At 42.0% G+C, this 19993-nt stretch overlaps 1 protein-coding gene across 9 annotated transcripts in view; it reads left to right on the forward strand.

The window, feature by feature from the left end:
* MTCL1 (microtubule crosslinking factor 1) overlaps positions 1-19993 on the forward strand; it is a 110696-nt gene that overhangs the window by 10999 nt on the left and 79704 nt on the right. For all 9 annotated transcript variants that reach the window (XM_082043846.1, XM_082043852.1, XM_082043850.1 and 6 more), the window contains exons 2-3: positions 1163-1387; positions 2978-3136. In XM_082043846.1, coding sequence (XP_081899972.1) covers positions 1163-1387; positions 2978-3136 — 384 coding nt within the window. The remainder of the gene's footprint in view (positions 1-1162; positions 1388-2977; positions 3137-19993) is intronic.

Raw genomic sequence — 19993 nt, forward strand, 5'->3', positions numbered from 1 at the left:
GAGCTAACACCATAGCACTGTCTTCTCCACCCGATACAAGTGTGACATACTCTGCAGCCATCCTTGGTATTTCAGATGTCTGTTACAAATCTGAAGTGAGGTGACAGTGCAGCTAGCCCTGGTGCAAGTTCTGCTTGAATCTTATTTATGTTTTGCACAGAAAATTTGGTCTGTGTAATATCAAACTCAATTTGAAAGAAAACTATTTAAAAATTAATAGTTTGTTTTAAATGTACTCCTCCTGGCTCTCTTTATTGACTTTTTTTTTTTTTTTCAACTTTGTTCAAAGTTACTACAGTCATAGTTTTCCTCTCACACAGTAGTTTAATGGCTTGTACCCCTGAGCTTGGAAGACCTTTATAAGAGTTTTATCTCTGGAGCTTCAGTCATGCACAGATTAAACAAAAGGGAATGATAGAGCTTATCCTGTTCAGCCGTAAATCTTTAAATCTGACTTTAGAGCGCATGTACCGCTCATGGTATGATGTGGAACTGGGACAGTTCATGATTCCCAGAAAAGAATGACCAGGTAATTCCCATGGGCACAGGTTTTATATTGTCCCTGAGGCCCTGTTATGGAAATGTGCGTGCACACAGCTGAAACCCACTTATCCTCACATCCAACCATCTGTCATTAAGGATGTACACGGTGCTAGGCTCAGATGAGACAGCATTTTCCCATGGAGCAATTCGGTATTTGGCATAAAGATTCATTAAAATTTTTCAACGGACAATTTTATTTTTAGGAAGTTCTCATTGTTAAAAAGGCACATAACACAGAGATATTGAGACACTTGGTTGAGGAGGTTTACAGTAGTCTAAACAAAGCAAGGGATCAGGTCAGGTAATGGCAAAGTATTATGTACTTCTTGTTTCAATTAGGGATGGTGAAAGGAAGGTGTTACCAGTTTCAGGAGACAGACGAGCATCTGGTCTGTTTTTAATTATTGACGCAATTATAAGAAATATAACAAGTATTCATTGATTTAGTTCAGCATAATTACTCAATGTTGGGATAAAACTTCTGTTCCTATGACTTCTGGAGCTCCATGTTTCAATTTGTATCACTTCATTAATATGGTATCCTAGTGAGCATGTTTCCTATTTTGCTCCCACGGGGGAGATTCGAGGTATGATAGAGCACTGTTTTGACTTCTCACAGGATGAGCTGGATGAACTTCGGGCTGAAATGGAAGAAATGCGTGACAGCTATTTAGAAGAAGATGTTTACCAGCTGCAGGAGCTCCGTCGAGAGCTGGACCGGGCAAACAAGAATTGCCGTATTCTGCAATATCGTCTCAGGAAAGCAGAACAGAAAAGCTTGAAAGTTGCACAAACAGGCCATGTGGATGGAGAGCTCATTAGGAGCCTGGAACAAGATTTAAAGGTGGGTGAGAGATTTATATTCACAGCAAAAGAGAGGAAATGGGGATTCAGCTCCCTGCAATGGAAGGCAGGGTGCCACACGAAACAGGCAGTAGTTATCCAAACGTCAGGACCAATTTCCTTCTTCTGTTGTAGAGAACAAATATTCAGCTTATCATCATAAAAAGATGTTTTAGTGACTAAAAAAGCATGTGCTTACATTCAAAATGAAATAAATGCAGTCAAGTTGCATTTGTGCGTTTGAAAGATTTAAAGGATTTTGTTTTACTGGTTTTACAGAAAACCTTAGCTTTGCAAAATTGTATAAACAAAACCTGATGTGCTTTTCCCAAGTCATGTCATTTCCTTCCTTTTCACTTCTTGCTTATGCCAAATAACTGGAAAAAATCTAGTCAAAGTTGCATGTCACAGAATCACAGAATGTCAGGGATTGGAAGGGACCTCAAAAGATCATCTAGTCCAGTCCTCCTAGTCTTAGTGCCTAATAAGTTAATCATAACAGGAGCAGGCTGTTATAATATTTAGACACTCAAAACAGACAATCAAAATGCTATGCCCATAAAAACACAGATTTCTGTAAAAATTGTGTTCATGCCAAAACTTGTATATTTTTCAGAAATGTTTCCATCAAGACTAAGCTTTGTATAGGCATGGTGCTTATCTAGCTTTACTTGTCTTTCTTAATATTGCTGTTTTCTAGCTGTTTTGAAAATATCTTCTCTAGAGAGGGACTGCTTACCACTAGAATTATTAAGCATTTTGTACTTAAAAATGCAAAACATAAAACCTTCTGAAACTGGAATAATTGGTTCCCAGAAGTGGAAATGACAGTGACATATCAAGCCATCAAACTTCTCAAAATGTCAGACCTTATTTTCTCTTTTATGATAGAAAATAAATGATAACTGTATCATGATAGAAATGATACATTACTCAGTAAAAATCTTGTACAAAGATTTGAGTGAAAGACATATTGAGGTCTTTTTTTTTTTTTAGGTTGTTTGCTTTGTTTTTGCTGACTTGTGATTCAGTAATCCATCATTTTGCATGATGAATCACCTTTTCCAAATGTTTTTGGAGTAAATATTCCAGCTAGTTAGTCTGGCCTCAGAAAACCTAAGACACCATATACTTCTGTGCTTTCATGTCACTCTTGCCTAGTTGTGATTGCTGCTGGAGCAGCAAGTTCAGGTGGATGAGACTGCTGTACGGATGCAGCTTTGATCGATGACCTGTCAATTTTACAGCACAATTCCTCATCTTCTTTTTTATCAACATGACATACTGGGACTTTGATGTGCAGGTTTGGTATCTGCTTGTTTCTTCCTGCTGTTCATTACACTGCCTTAGCTTAATGTGGAGAAAGAGCTGGAAATGGGTAATCGAATGTATTTTCATCTTGGATTTCTGTATTAGAAATGAATATTCATTTTGGTACTTGAAAGGCTTGGAGTCTTTCATCAACAGTCTTATAACTGAATTTAAAATCTCTGAGCTGTCTAGGGTTGTAATGTGCTTCCTGCTGTAGGAGAAATACTGTAGCTGTTGCTCCTCAGGGATCCTCTTCATGCATTTGTGCTCTTCTGACCAGGTAGCCAAAGATGTTTCTGTCAGACTGCACCATGAGCTGGAAAGTGTGGAGGAGAAACGTGTTAAAGCAGAAGATGAAAATGAAATCCTTCGGCAGCAAATCATCGAAGTGGAAGTATCCAAGCAGACACTGCAAAATGAGCTGGAGAAGTTAAAAGAGGTAAGCGATGGTCAGGAAAGCCATACAGAGCATTGTTTCTGGGTTAGATGGGAAATTCGACACACGGGCATCTTAGACTAATTGTTGGATGAAATCCTTGCTGATATTGCTTGTACAATTGCCAAAAATGTCTCCTTTGTTATATGTCCTGAGTGTGTTGGTAATTTAGAAGCAATAGAGAGGTAGGTGAGTGATGCTGGGGCTTTTATCCAGGGCTTCTCACAGGGCTTCTGTCCCATCTTAAACTGTCTCCTCAAAGCCTCTGTTCCTACCAGAGCTAAACGATCTTTGATTTGATGCCAGCTGGCTCTGACTCTCCTTTACACAGATGTATCTTCCACCTATTTGAGAGTCAAATGAGGGGTGCATGACTCAACTCTGAGAGGGTGCTTCAGATAGGCATGCCTCTGGTTTGGCTGGTGCTCTTCAGTGGTGACAGTGGGAGCCACTGGCATGAATTAGGCAGCAGGAATGTGGTCTGTAATGGATAAATGACATGGCACTTTGGGCACAGAAACACTGTCTGCTGAGAAAAGGGATCATTTCAATCAGAGCTGACATGCAGTCATACTGGGTGAAGTGTTGATCCTTGGAAGCGAGTGAGCTGAGGAGCAGTGGACAATAAAGGAAAGCCAAATACTAAGTGTTGCTCTTTGCTGGAGCCCACAGCCCAGTCTGTAGTGGTTTTTCTGTTCTCTTAACAGTACAGCAGATTGGCAGCTCGCAGCCTCTGCTCTGTTTTAAACCAGATTGAGATAGAATATTTAAACGTAATGAGGTAAGGCATTTATCCTCTGAGCCCTGGTCAGATTTAGAGAGCTGGTGCAATTATGTGTTATTTTAATCTTTCAAACAATGCTTGCGAGTCAGCTGGCACAAAGCCTGACTCAGTTTTATAAGGACAACCCCTATTTAATTTCTCTGTGTGTTTGAGTTATGAGGAGTCCAGTGAAAGAGTTTTGGAGCATTTTGTACCTAACAGGACAGATGTGCAGCCTTCTAAATATCAGTGTTGCGTAGATTACTTAGGAGCCTGACCCAAAAGATAAAGTCTGCATGATGTTTTAGCTATTCTTCTTCTTTCTGAATGTTATTTGTGAAGGCTGTGCTTAATGGACATGATACCATGTTACAGGGTCTGCAGTCTATATTCCAAATAAAAATAATCATGTCATCCACAGTACTGAATTTATTGCTTGCTGTTGATTAACACATGGGTCCACTGGATACTGCTTGATGGTCTTTGGGGTTCAGCAATTTGAGAAACTAAATTGTGGGTGGACAGTGGGAAAGAAACTGGTCCAGCAGTGCTGGGAGTCTCAAGCTAGCTCTACACAGGCTGAATTTACCCTGCTTCTTAGATTGCTGGAGCCTAGTAGGAGAGGGAAGCCCCACTAATGCAACCATCTCTCTGCAAGTCAAAGTGAACGTACCCTTACCTGAGAAGCAGACTTAGCTCCAAGAGAGGCAAAGGCTGGAGAGGAGCTAGGGAAAGGGGGAGATGGCAGGTGGGATGATGGGATGTGTGCATGCTGATCTGGAGGCACAATGGGGCATAAGATGTGACATAAAATGCAGTAGCAGTGGTAGAGATAGTCTGGTGTTTTTCATACTGTGAGTAGTGGTTTCTCTGGGAGTCAGAATGAACTTCACAAGGTCACACACAGTAGGTGAGAAGACAGACGTTTTGGTCTTTGCCAGGTTAGACAAGGACAGATGAGCTACAAGTTTGAGAAACACAGTGATATGTGTGCCAGATAAGTATGTGTTTGTAACATTGTTGACATTGCAGAAAAACAAATTTTAAAAAATATATATTCTCGCCTCAAGATGTGTTCAAATAACTACCAGAAGTGACTCTTTAGGAACATTTAACACATATAAAGCTCTGAAGCAATGTATCGTAGGCATGCCAATGGGAAAACTAGTTCTTTATATGTCAGGAGAAAAGTGACCCAAGGGGCATGTAGCTTCTTCCCAGTCCACCCTGACTATGCAGCTTGTCTATCTAAAGGCTGACACTTAGAAGGAGTCTCTTTCCTATCCAGCCCTGGAGCATTGCCCAAGACCCAGTTAGACAGCATTCGCTCTCTGGTATAGCTTACTGTCACCATATGCTCTCAACCCTTTTCCTCTATCATCGTCTGATCAACAAAAAGGTTTTCTCACATCCACATTTGTGTTTACTGCTTAATTCAGTGCTAAATTCTGCTTTGTCCTACTGTACAATTCCCTCAGGTCCAGCCTCTTGCTGTGGTAAATGGCATTTATGTCCATTACCTTTAATGTATTTTCCATGAGGAAATATCTTTAGGAATTGTACATGTCTCTGAAAGTGCTCTTTCTTTAAAGCCACCTTCATTTTTTATCTTTTGAAGAATTTCCAACACATTCAATGTTTAGTGCCATTATGTATTCTTTCACCCCTGTACCTGTTTCTATATTGGTGATACTTTAAATGAGATATTTTTGACGTGAAATATGTGCAGGTTTGCTCAGTCTACATAAAATTATTATTTCCTTCAAAAAAAACTGTGCAGTTTTAACTGGGAAATTAATTTTTGCCTCCTCCTGACCGTGTAATTTCAAGTTGTTGTATTAAGTAGATAGGAGGTAGGCTTTCTTCTTTTGTCACTAATTAACATTTCTCAGTGCGTCTCAGCTTTGCAAATAATAGAAGCAAAGTTACAATGAAGAGGAAGGGTGACAAGAAGTCACCTAACATGTCCTTCATAGTGTTTTCATCTCCTTTTCTACTGGTGTGTCGTAGCTAATACACTTCCTCCCCAATTCCAGATGCTTTTGGGTTCCCATTTCATTACATGCTTTCAGAAGCTTTTGTGTAATCTGTCAAAACCACATCTAGACTCTTGCTTTGCTACAGTGTCTGCCAGCTACTCCCCATCATCAAAATACTGTGCTTTTCACTTGTTTCAATAAGGAGCTCCCAGATCATAGGTGAGTCACTTACAGATTTTGAGAGTAATGTCACGTCTTTCCTTTTTTTCTTTTTTTTTTCTTTTTCCATAATTATGCTCCATCCCTCCAGCCTTTTGCAGCATTTTCTATAGATGTGTTTTGAGCTAAGATGTGGATTGGTAAGGATTTTTAACCAATACTTGTGTTTTGTATTTAATTCTGATATATTCCAGTTAGACACCATTCATCTCTGAATGTCTTCATCAGCACCCTCGAATTCACTTTGCTTAATCATGCCACTTCTTCTTTTTTTCAGTCCTCTTAACCAGAAGATAAATACGGTGCTTTCCTTTCCCATAATGCTTCCAATTTTTTTTTTTTAGATTTTGTTTATTTATTGCTGTGTAGGTTCCTCACTCTGCTACTCTTCCCTGAAATACTTCCTCTGATTCTTTTGAAGCTCCTTCTTTCACTGGTTCATAATGTTTTCTCTCTGAATGTTTTTTAACTTTACTGACTGTACTAAGATTTTCTGCTTTAGTCTTCCCTAACTGCTACAAAACTGTGGTCCATTGAATTTTTTTCCATTATTACATTCACCTACTTTTTCAGTTTCCCTTTTTGAACTCTTTTTTTTTTTCCTGTGAACTTTTCAACTGGTTTTGACCTCCCTCTGATGCCTTTTTTGTGTCATTCTCCGTCAGAGCTTCAGAGTTTTCCTACTGCTGAGAACACTTCTTTGTAGCATATCCTTGTAAAATGGGATGTCTCTAAGAACTCTCCCTTCTAGGAATTTGCTAGGATTTTCTGTGATTTACCAAAGCTACTTCTTCCTTATGACTTGAAAGACAAAGGCAGCGTACCCTCACAAATTCAATAAGTACATATATCACTGCCTAGGCTTGCTTGCTTTTCTCTTGTTGTCTTGATTATTAACATGGCCATTTGGAGTCGATAGACAACAGTGAGTTGATTTTCTTAGAGATCTGATCATCTCACTCAGCATTTAACCCATCATACACATCATTTCCCTGGAGCCACCAGGACATTTTCTCAGCAAGGATATTTCACAACTAGATGATCTGTCTTTAGTGTAAGTTTAAACTACTATGAAATCATGCTTGGCAAGTGTTGGGTGCCTTTTATGTACAGGGATCATTAATTATTCTGTAAGTAATACCTCTCGGAGTAATTCTCTCTCTAAAATCTCTGCACCTGTGGAAGAATAAACCATGTTTGCTACTTATTGTAGAGATGCGCTGAGATGGCACAGGACCTGCTCCTGTTCCCCATGGGGAGAATGAGCCAGTCACTTATTTGCAGCTGCTAAATGTGTATTTTCTCACTTTCTTTGTCTGGGCTTGGCATTGTGAGCCAGGGAAGAGAAACAGGCAGGGCTGTGGCAGCGCTGGTGCTGCTGGGGAATGGTAGCCCTGTCGGACCAGACAAAGAGAGGGGAGGATTAGGGACAAGGGGTAGCAGCTGCCGAAAGATTTGACATGAGTGCTATGAAACGGTTTAGCAAGAAATGAATGAGAATTGTGTCGCTGGGAAGAAAGGAGCATTTATTGCTTGTGGGACAGCCACACTGAGCAGGTGATGGTCGCTCTTTATTGCCGCTGAAAGAAGAAGGACCGGAGTGGGGGTGGCTGGAGGTGCTGCTTTCTCTCCTGCAAGGACCTCTGGCATAGCAGTGACCTCCCCGGCAATATGGAGGTTTTCTTGGCCAGCTCCTCACTTCAGTTGAAATAACTCATGCTTCCAGCCCTCCAGGTTGTTTGGGACCATTAGACGCACGAGTGCCATCCTCTGGGCATGTTCACTTGGGAAATCACTTCCAGTTGTTGGAGAACCATGACTGCAGGTGGTGTTTGCTGGTGTTTTTACAAAGAAAGGCAGAGGCAAAATGGGAAGGCAAGAAATACTGTTACCATTCATTTCTGCATGAGAGAATTTCAAGTCCACTGGCCGTTAGTAATGTCTCCAGTGTCTCCCTAGGACATAGATTGAGATGAAAAACAGTATGTACTGTAAATTGGATTTCCCCAGTTACCTGTGGGCTTTTTAGGGCAGTGGCTTCTCTCAAGGCTCTTTCATCCAAGGCTCACTTGCTAATGGGGATGCCACCACGCCTGAGCTCACCCTCTCCTTCTCCCCTGCAGCGCCTGATTTTTGAGGAACAGTTCAAGATCTGCTGCTTTAAAGTCAAAGGAATTTTTTGTTAAGATATTTGTTCATTTTAACAGAGTCAAAAGCTGTATTCAGATGCTTTCAAAATGATAGAAATATATAAGATGAAATATCTTTCAGGCATCTTATTTAGAAACAAATTTTACTCCAAAGTGCATGTGCACTACTCTGTTTAACATCACTAGAGGCAGAGGATGTTTTGCTGATAGAAGAATTCAGCTCTGTAAACATAATATAGCAAAATGAAAACTAGAGGCTACTTCTAAAGCAGAGCATTGCAGTCTGGTTATCATTGCCTTGAACCTTTTAAATAGGGCGTAATACATGCAACATGTGTGTAAAGTGTGATTATTCCAATCTGAAATCACATTTCCCTCTTGTTTTTCTGATATAAATATATAAATATGGTGAAAAGTAGTGCACAAATGGTGAGGAAATTATTATTGGTGAAAGCATACTTGTTTGTAGAAAATACTGACCATGTTTTAATTAGCTAGGACTTCATACATGTTTATTAAGGTAGCACATAATTTTCTTATGTCATTTCTCAAATGAAACTCTCATACTCACCAAGGTGAATGTACATTCAATGATGGGAACTTGCTGAGAGGCAGGGCAGAGAGAAGACTCACAAGCTATGGACTGAAATAACATTAGAAGGGCTAAGCAAGATCACCATGTTGACTCAGTAACCCTGCTTGGAAGTTACAGCTTGTGACAGTTTTAAGTAATGAAGTCTTCTGCAATAATCATAACTAAAACCATTAACTGCATGAAAGTTTTAGTGCAGCACCATCTTGTCTCCGGTATCTTTTTTTCATTGTAATAAATAATGAATTGGTACTTAAACCACAGTGAATGATTTATAATCATGATGGCATTTCAGGAACTGTATATATGCTGAAATAGCCTGCTCAGTGTTGATGCCAACAAGCAGGGTGGAGGGAAGGAGTGGGAATGGATCTGGCTTGACTCAAAATGTATAGCAGTTAAGAAGTAAACTCAGGAACATAATTATTTTTTTTCCAATAAATTATACTATACAACTTCTAATGCACTGTCTCTATTTCTTTTTAGAATTAAAAAAAACAAAACAAAGCTATTTAAACAAGAAAAGACAGCAAAATTTTCTCATGTTTTGTGCCAGTCTCTTATGCTTATATATTATCCCCACACCCTGAACAGTATGTGCATCTGAATTTATGATTTACCAAATAAATTGCCACCAAGCTTTGGCTAGCCTTTGTTTTCTAGGCATTCATTATTACTTGCCAGCAATCACTTGCTGCTGCTTCCAAATCCTACTATAATGTTTGAAGTGAGGGCTTTTGAGAGAAAATAGTAGTAACTTTGCTGATCAGATGCAGAGTTTTATATCATGCAAAACCCCCTGCCTTCCTGGTGCTCAGCCTGAGCAGATCCTCCGCTCCCAGACACGGGCTTCCTTTGACTCACCCCTTTATGTCCTGCTCCCAAATGCTTTGGTGGACCTCAGTTGGCCTTTGCATATGGAGAAATGGCATTTAAGTGGCGGCATTTACAGCAGGAACAATGATCTCCCGTAGCTGCATGATTGTCCAGATACTGGTTTGTTATAAGGTTTGTCTTTGTATAGTAGCTGGAATTCCTCTATGTCCCATTCATCATGCATTTTTCCTGCTATATAGCAGAAGTCTTTCAGTAACTAAAAGACTGATGCTCTTTCAGCAACGGAGACTGACATGGAGATAACCTCCATGAAGCTCAAATTGTGTATTGGCCTCCCCATCCTCCACCCAGTTACCAAAAATAATCCTGCTGTCTGTCACGTGGGCTTCAGCAGTGACAGTGCAAACAAACTGTAGCCTCTATGACATCTATACAAAACTTTCATGGGAAAAATATGGGCTTATTTTTGATTCCTTCCCTTAATCTATCCACAGCATAATTAAAGAATTTCTTCAGCAAGCCCTTTTAAAAAATTGGTAACCAAATCCTTCAAGTGCAATTTGAGGGGCAGTGGGGGAAGGAAATTAGGCCATGCTTTCTGATTTCTAAATCATGTTTCATCTGGGGCATAAGTCCACAATGAAAACTGTACCCTTTGCTTTCCTTGCCAAGGTGTGGGCAAGCATTTGTCCCTGGGCAAGCAAGTTTTCTTAGCCTGCTGCTGTTCTCAGAGAAGCTGGGATTTAAAGCTGGAGTATCCACAGCTGAGTGTACACTGGAGTTAATTAGCAATACCCCTCACCCTTCTGCTTTCTGATTATATTCAGATCAGCCACTGTCTATCAAATGTTCATGTGGGAAGTGTCATACAGTGCTTGAGTGGAGATGGGCACCCAGGGCATCGTGGTTTCAGAGATGTCTCACACCCTGCCCTCCTCACTTTCCTCCCAGGGCTCAGAGCAGCCAGCACAGATACTAAGAGAATCTGGCCTCGAGCATTTCAGGGAGCTCCATCTGAAGGAGAAAGGGTGTATAAACCTGTAAAAAAGCAGCCTTCTTCTGGCCTTCAGTGCAAGCTGGCATTGCGAGCAAACTCGATGCGGCATCTCCTGTGTGGTGCAGCTTTCGTGCTGCACTTCGGGTGACTCACGGTGAGCAGGAGCCAACTGTTTTCATCTCACCTTGTCCATAATTTCATCCCAGCATCTGGAGCTCTGAGTAACAGGATGGAAAAGAAGAGACAGTCTGTCAGCATGAGACAAAGAGCTTTGTGAGACGCGTAGTTTCTTATGAAATTTCCCGGATTTCCTGTGTTTTTTGTTATGGTGATGTTCATGTAGGCCTGTGTGTCACATTGGAGTATTGGCCGCCATGGGGACAACACCATTTGGAAATGCTTAGACAGGTGAAAAAAGTCAGAGCTATTGATTTTTGTCCTTTTTTGAAAGGGTTAATTGATTATTTCTCTTCTCAAATTAATTATTTATACTTGCTTCTCTAGCTCTATTTTTAAAAGGAGAACGTAACTTATTGCACAGTTAACTTATGAATTATTAACATTGCGCTACTCAAACTGTCAGAGGATGAATGAGGAGGAAAGATCTCACTGTCTTGGCAAGTTTTGCATTGCCACATGCTATGGCACTGGGCTTTCCCACTTCTCTGTGCCTGGCACTGTGCTGGTAAGCCTGGCACCACTGCTCAAAGCGTTGCTGTCTGTCAAGTGTTTGGGGCATCTTTATTCTCCTGGATAAATGGTGCATCACATGTAGCCTGGATCTGTCAAGAAGTTCTCCATTCCTCTGGAATGGAGAAATAGAGTCCATTGGTGCAGATAGGTCAGTAAAAGGGTTTAAGTGGCAAAGAGATGGAATTGAGCTATTGGGAGTCTTCAAGAAACCTCTAGTCTGCACATTTTGCTGCTTTCTGTAAATAACCTGTCTCCTGTGTGGCACAGATGAGGATACTTTCACCCATCTCACTCTTTTTGCAACGCTAACTCATGCCAAAGTAGTGGCATGTACAGTACTTCAGCCTCTTTCTCATCCCCATAGGAGTGATCCCCTCACAGATCCAACTGGGTTTTGCCAGCAGTTATATCTCCAGAGAGCTCACTGCAAGGCTGGCATGTTTTTCTTTCTTTACCCCATTCCTATACTCAGCCTGCTGAGAATTGCCTGGGAAGGAGATGGTTTCTGTTCTGTAGGAGGAATCACAGCGAAGCGTTCACTTGATTGGGGTTTGGGTTTGTGCCTTGATGTGAGGAAGCCTGAATTTTCTTTTAGCACCCGTAATCATGTTTCATTCAATCTAGAAAAATGACACCATCTGCCCCTAATGGGTATGTTAACTCTGTTTTCTGTGTTTCCTTTTCTTTTTACTCTGTATTTTGTTGCAAGATGGAAGCTTGAGCCCAAATGAATATAAGCATTTCAAGATATTCTTACCTAAATATGAAAATTTTAGGTCTTGCTCCAATGATAGTAGCCGAAGCTGAGGAGCTGAGGGTAAATTGTGCTGATATTTAGGGAAGTCAACATGATGTCTTATGTGGGCAGAAGGAGCACAATGATCCATCTGAGATTTCTAGATGTACGTATTTGTCTATTTAAGGCCTCTTTCTTGGGGATCACTCCAAAATAGTTACAGTCCAATCTCTTCAGCATGCTCTTGCTGCAGTCAGCTGTGTCGAGAGAAACTGGGTCTTGTGCAGAGATTGGTGAAGGCAGCTCACCTCACCATTTCTGTGTGCAGAGCTGGGGATAAATTCCTATCCCTGAGTTTGGTGGTGTCAAAACAGCAGGTTTTGAAGTTATGAAGGAGGGAATAAAGTAATTAAATGGCATGATAATTCTAAGGCAGATTTAAATCTGACAGGTTTTAAGTTGCCTTTCTCTTTGATGTTTTTCATTATATATAATATATTTTTCCATCAAAAATAATTGAGCATTGTTTGTTCATGTCCCCTTTCTGTTTCCAAGAGCCTGGTCCTTCACAGAATCATAGAATAGTTTAGGTTGGAAGGGACCTTCAAAGGTCTTCTAGTCCAACCCCCTGCAATGAGCAGGGACATCTTCAACTGGATCAGGTTGCTCAGAGCCTTGTCCAGCCTGGCCTGGAATGTCTCCAGGGATGAGGCATCTGCCACCTCTCTGAGCAACCTGAGCCAGTGTTTCACCACTCTCATTGTGAAAAATTTCTTATGTCCAATCCAAGTCCACACTCTTTTAAAGTAAAACAATTACCTCTTGTCCTATTGCAACAGGCCCTATTAAAAAGTCTGTCCCCATCTTTCTTGTAAGCCTTCTTTAAATACTGAAAGGCTGCAGTAAGGTCTCCCCTGAGCCTTCTCTTCTCCAGGCTGAACAACCCCAACTCTCTCAGCCTGTCCTCACAGCAGAGCTGTTCCAGCCCTCTGATCATTTTTGTGGCCTCCTTTGGACCCTTTTCAACAGGTTCACATCTTTCCTGTACTGTGGGCTCCAGAGCTGGACACAGAACTCCAGGTGCAGTCTCACCAGAGCAGAGTAGATGGGCAGAATCACCCCCCTCGATCTGCTGGCCACACTGCTTTTGATGCACCCCAGAATATGGTTGGCTTTCTGGGCTGCAAGCATACATTGCCAGCTCATGTCCAGCTTTTCATCCATCAGTACCGCCAAGTCCTTCTCTGCAGGGCTGCTCTCAATCCCTTCATCCTGCAGCCTGTATTGATACAGGAGGTTGCCCTGACCCAGGTGCAGGACCTTGTACTTGGTCTTGTTGAACCTCATGAGGTTTGCATGGGCCCACTTCTCAAGCTTGTCCAGGTCCCTCTGGATGGCATCCTGTCCCTCAGGCATGTCAACCATACCACTCAGCTTGCGGGGAAGACAACCGGCTTGGCTAAACAGGGAGATTCTGAATGAAATCAGAAATAAAAAGAGACTTTACCGACTGTGGAAAAAAGGGCTGGCTACTTATGAAGAATTTATGGAAATAGCTAGATCATGCAGAAAAAAAATCAGGGAAACAAAAGTGCAGTTTGAAGTTAATTTGGCCAGTTCTGTCGGGGATAATAAAAAGTCCTTCTTCAAATATGTTAACAACAAAAGGAGGGGCAAGGAAAATCTCCATTCTCTGTTGGACTCTGAGGGAAATATAGTTAACAAAGATGAGGAGAAAGCTGAGGTACTTAATACCTACTTTGCCTCAGTTTTTACCAGTAAGACAGGTGTCCCTCAGGACAACTCATGTCTGGAGGTGGTTGACAGAGATAGGAACCCAAATAGGCCCCTTGTATTCCAGGAGGAAATAGTTGGTGATTTACTGAGCCATCTGGATCCTCACAAGTCAATGGGACCAGATGGGATCCATCCTAGGGTGATGAGGGAGCTAGCAGAAGAACTTGCCAAGCCTCTCTCCATCATCTTCCAACAGTCCTGGCTCACTGGGGAGGTCCCATATGATTGGAAATTGGCCAATGTTACCCCAGTCCACAAAAAGGGCTGCAAAGCTGACCCTGGCAACTACAGGCCTGTCAGCCTGACCTCAGTGCCTGGCAGGGTTATGGAGCAGATCATCCTGAATGGAATCACACAGCACCTTCAGGATGGACAAGGGATCAGACCCAGCCAGCATGGGTTTAGGAGAGGCAGGTCCTGTCTGACCAACCTGATCTCCTTTTATGATCAGGTAACTCACCTGGTGGATGAGGGGAAAGCTGTGGATGTGGTCTATCTGGACTTCAGCAAGGCCTTTGACACTGTCTCCCATAATATACTCCTGCAAAAGCTGGTAGCCCATGGCTTGGACAAGTGTACTCTACGCTGGGTTAAGAACTGGCTGGAGGGCCGGGCCCAGAGAGTGCTGGTGAATGGGGCTGCATCTAGCTGGCGGCCAGTCACTAGTGGTGTTCCCCAGGGGTCGGTGTTGGGTCCAGTCCTATTTAACATCTTTATTGATGATTTAGATGAAGGGATTGAGACCATCATCAGCAAATTTGCTGATGACACCAAGTTGGGAGGGAGTGTCGACCTGCTGGAAGGCAGGAGGGCTCTGCAGAGGGATCTGGACAGACTGGAAAAATGGGCTGATTCCAATGGCATGAAGTTCAATAAGGCCAAGTGCCGGGTGCTGCACTTTGGTCACAACAACCCCCTGCAGCGCTACAGGCTGGGCGCAGAGTGGCTGGAGAGCAGTCAGACAGAAAGGGACCTGGGGGTACTAATTGACAGGAAGCTCAACATGAGCCATCAGTGTGCCCGGGTGGCCAAGAAGGCCAATGGTATCCTGTCCTGTATCAAAAATAGCGTGGTCAGCAGGACAAGGGAAGTGATCCTTCCCCTGTACTCTGCATTGGTGAGGCCACACCTGGAGTATTGTGTTCAGTTCTGGGCCCCTCAGTTCAGGAAAGACATTGAAGTGCTGGAGCGAGTCCAGAGAAGAGCAACACGACTGGTGAAGGGACTTGAGCATAAGACCTGTGGGGAGAGGCTGAGGGAGCTGGGGTTGTTTAGTCTAGAGAAGAGGAGGCTTAGAGGTGACCTCATCACTCTCTATAACTACCTGAAGGGAAGTTATAGCCAGGTGGGGATTGGTCTCTTCTCCCAGGCAGTTAGCAATAGGACAAGGGGGCATGGGCTTAAACTCTGCCAGGGGAAATTTAGGCTGGATATTAGAAAGAAATTCTTTACAGAGAGAGTGGTCAGGCATTGGAATGGCCTGCCCAGGGAGGTGGTGGACTCGCCGTCCCTGGAGGTTTTTAAACTGAGATTGGACATGGCACTTAGTGCCATGATCTAATAAACGGACTAGAGTTGGACCAAGGGTTGGACTCGATGATCTCTGAGATCTTTTCCAACCCAGTCGATTCTGTGATTCTGTGTGATTCTGTGTCATCTGCAAACTTGCTGAGGGTGCACTTGATCCCACTGTCTGTGTCATTGATGAAGATATTAAACAGTACTGGTACCAATATGGACCCCCGAGGGACACCACTTGTCACTGGTCTCTATCTGGACATGGAGCCATTGACAACTACCCTCTGGATGAAGAAGACCACTTGGCTGGTCAGGCGGGACTTGCCCTTGGTGAAGCCATGGTGACTGTCTCTAATCACCTCCCCATGCTCCATGTGCCTTAGCATAGCTTCTAGGAAGATCTGTTCCATGATGTTCTTGGGCACAGAGGTGAGGCTGATAGGTGAGTAGTTCCCAGGGTCCTCCTTTCTAAAGGAGTCTTTCTGGTTTTCCACTGCCATGCTTATGTCTTTTATGATGACTTTATTAATTTGTTGATTGTTCCTAAACCAGAAGATCTATCAGGTATCATGAACTGTGGGTAGTTACAGGGGAAGGTTCCCATATTAATCAGGATAGGGACTGAAACATAGGTCCTACGTTACTTATTGAGATGTGAAGTGATGGAAATCACTTGTGGGAAGGAGGTTGCTGTTTTACTTTGACCATTATGCATCAAAATTATAGAAGGATAGCTCTTAAGTTCTCCACTATTGTTGTCAGTTGCCAAGGTATGTGACTGTAGTATCTGGATTACCCTCACCAGGGAAAGGAAAATTAAATTAAGGTTAGTTTCCAAAAAAAAAAAAAAAAAAAAAGAGTTGGAGCTCAAACCACCAGTCCTCCCTCCATCTCCTCAGATAGCCAAACATCTCCTTCCTCTGCATATTGCAGATGTGGATGCTAAGTTGAAACTGCAATTCTCCAGTACATGCATTGCTATTTCTCTGCTACGAGATGATTAGGAGAAAACTTGGCAGTAATTTTCTTAGTCAAAGCAAAGGAAGAGGAGCCTTGTGGGGATGAGCATTGGTGGCATGGACATTTCACACATGCTTCATGTCTTCATGGATGCCTTCCTTAGAAGCGAGAGCAATAGACAGGCTGTGGATGTAATACTCCACAAGTATCTACACGTGATACTCCACAGAATCCACAACGTAATGCTCCATGAGCAGTATTGTGGGAAACTATGGCGGGTCCGTGAATTCTCTGACAGAGGGTATGGGAACAGAGATTAACCTTGAAGATATCAAGGTCTATCCTTGTGAAAGATGGGAGTAAAGGAGTATCCGGAGATATTAAAGTGTACCCGTGAGAAAGAAGGGAGTAAAAGAGTAACATTGATGATAGCAAAATTAGCCAATGATATGTTACTATTGCAGCCTGTAACGAATAGCAAAAAGACATGTGAGCTAGTAAAGACTATATAAAAAAGTGTTTGTGGCAATAAATGGAGACTGCTGTTTGTACTTAAGAACTTTGTCTATGTCATTTGTCTGTCTCAACCACAACAAAGTATAATACTTCTTCAAAGAATCTGATATTAACAGAAAGATCTCCATAACATTACTACATGATTTTTTCATAGTGAACACAGACCAAGAGAGAGGGGAAAAGAAGGCCTTTCTGTACATTTATCTTCAGTTTCCTAAACCATCCACCATGTAATTCTTGGCGCATAAAGACTGACAGCACTTTCCAGGATTCATTGAGAATGGTTACTAATAAAGGCATTTTCACAACTGAACCTGACAGTCTGTTAACTGGTTTTAAATGTGGATGTTGATTGGATCCTGGCACCTCTTTATTCCAGGTCATCAGCCAACATAATTTAAGGGGACGAGAGCACTAATTAGAATGCAAAGGTTGTCATTCTTATCATATTACAATCTTGTCTTTAAAATTAAAGCCGTCTTTTCATCCCTTTCCTGGTCTGCAACTGATTTGGTTCCTCACTTGGTCACTGTAGCTCTTGCTCTGAGGTCCTGGAATTAAGTTTTACTTGGCAGCTTAGAGATGAGAAGGGGGAGAATATGAGATTTCCGCTTGGGCAATCAGGAGAGGAAATAGTTCAGATAAATCGCCCACCACCAAAGACTCGTTTTCCTCCTGTCTCAGAAGTGGGAACTGCGGGGTGAGAAGGATGTGGCAGGAACCACTTAAAGACTTGTGATGGGGCATGAGGAATAGAAAGCCTTGGAACACTTCCAATTTAGTTTTCATTTTCTTTTCATGGGCATCTCATGTTGCAGCTGCTCATAGCTGATTATCCATAATCAAGACATTTCAAACAAAGCCATTAACAGTAATATTTCTTCTCTCCCTCTGAAATTCTTCATAAAGGTTTAAAACTTTAAACCAGATTGGCAGGTTGACATTCACAAGAAGAATTGTTTTTACCATGTAAAACTGCCAGCATAAAAGAGACTAGGCATCATTAAGGATTTATTGAGTTTCTATTTTCTCCATTAAAGTACCAACTATTATTTTCAAATGAGAGATTTACTGTAATGAAATCATTAGTGACTGCACTTAGGGTTGTTTTTTTTGACAGCACTCCTAGCTATTACAGTCAGGCTCTTCCTCTATAGCACCCGTAACAGTGGCAACTCATCTTTTCCTTTTTGACAGGAGATGGAGAATTTGACCAGAAGTGAGCAGATGTCAGAATAATCAGAGCTACCTGTATTTTTTTTACGCTCATGGTGTAATAACTCTTCAGCATTTTACATTGTTTTCTTTCTTTAACTGCAGACCTAGGTTTTTTCATAACTGAGTGTGCATTACAAAGGCAGCCTTAGGGAATGGTGCAATGAAGAAACGCAAAGTGAAATATCACGTTACTGCCCAAGTAGAGAAAAATCAGTCCATGCTAAGCTTTTTAGGACTTTAGCGTTCAGGTCATGGGAATGTTGAAATATGGGAGAAACTGATGACAGTGCTTATATATTTACAAGGGACTGGAGGTAGGGGAATTGGATCCCTGGAGGTGTCAAAGGTCTGTCTGCAGTTTTTAAAGAGAAGCTGACTATACAGCGAAGGCAAGTCAAGCCTTCCCAGGTAACAGTAACAATCTCTGGAGGCAAACTGCCCAACAGGAAGATTTTTTTTCTGTCTCAAACCGTTAATTATTCTTATAGACCTAACAGATCCTTCAGACTAATACATGTGCATCAAAGCACTCATTATTTTGGTTTGACATTCAATAGCAAACGCGTGTATGATGTTTGTTGAGGTAATTTGATTACAGCCAAATAAAATATCAACATTTCACTATCTTGCAATTGGGATACTCTGAATAGTTGCCTTTAAAAACCTCCAATTAGCATCATCTGGTGGAGTGTCTACTCCTATCCATACAAAGTGGGATCCAGCAACAACAGAGTCCCTTTCCCCTATCTGTGGTACCATTTTGTCAAATCCAGACAGTCAGTTCAGCATTGTGGCAACAGGTAACAAACTAAAACCTGGATTGGGTGAGGCTAAGCATGCTGGTTTTGAAAATGGTATGTAAAGCAGCGTCTGGGGTTCGCTGTTTGATCAAGCAGACCTTCAAAGTAAATCTGTTTAGCGTCCTTTTTGATTACCAGTCCTGAAATCTCAGCATGGGATGAGATTTGTTCATAAACAACAGCAAAAGAAGTTCTGCTGAACAGACTGTATTCCTTGGCACAGATTGACTGTTCTCTGCTCTGATCAGTGGAGGTAGCCTCTTCTTACAATAACACATCTAGGGGCACCAGCCAACCCACCAGCTCCTGCCTTCAGTAGTGGATGCTAATTCGTTTGTCTGCCGGGAGGAATGGAAGAGAATACGTCTCCTTTCTTTGCTGAGCATCAGGGGGACCTGCATGCACAATGTTCCTGATCTGCCGTGCAGCCAGTGCCTGGGGCAGTTGGGTGGTGCTTACAGATACACCAGCTGCAGGTTGCTGCTTCTCTCCTGCTGCCTACTTCTGCTCTTTGGTGGGTTTGGAGCATTTGCTAGGTGAGGGGCACTGGAGTCAAAAGCTCAAAGTGAAAGTTCACCCATGCCAGTGAAAGTACGTCTTAATTCTCAGAAGATGTTGTGGCTGTCTGGGATTATGTGCATCCTCTGTATTTTGTCTCACAATTTTCTGCAGTTTTCATGAAAGGGAATGAGGAGGGGGAAGAAGATTATAATGTCCAGATTCTTAGAGGCTGCTGGTACAAAGAGTGGGATTGTGAAAACAGAACAGCTCTTTAAGATATAAAACATGATAAGTTGCATCAGCATAATGATGCTCAGCAGAAGCAAGTGAGTAGCAGAAAAGGAATGTAATTTCAACTATGCCATAAATTTACTTTTGACTGGCACAGACAGCTATCAGAGGGCAGACAGAATTTCCTTCCTAACATTAATGAAATACAACCACTCTGGTTTTAATTTGCAATTGGCATTTCTTCTTTGGTGCAGCAGAGGTTGGAAGACACCTTCCCCCTTTTCTTTTGGTATGAAGTTTAGTTGCCTGGAAGCATTAATCTGTTTGTATTATTCCTTCTGTGCTTTTTTACT

The sequence above is a fragment of the Streptopelia decaocto genome (genome assembly GCF_964273445.1).
Source record: "Streptopelia decaocto genome assembly, chromosome: 2".
Classification (NCBI taxonomy): Eukaryota; Metazoa; Chordata; class Aves; order Columbiformes; family Columbidae; genus Streptopelia; species Streptopelia decaocto.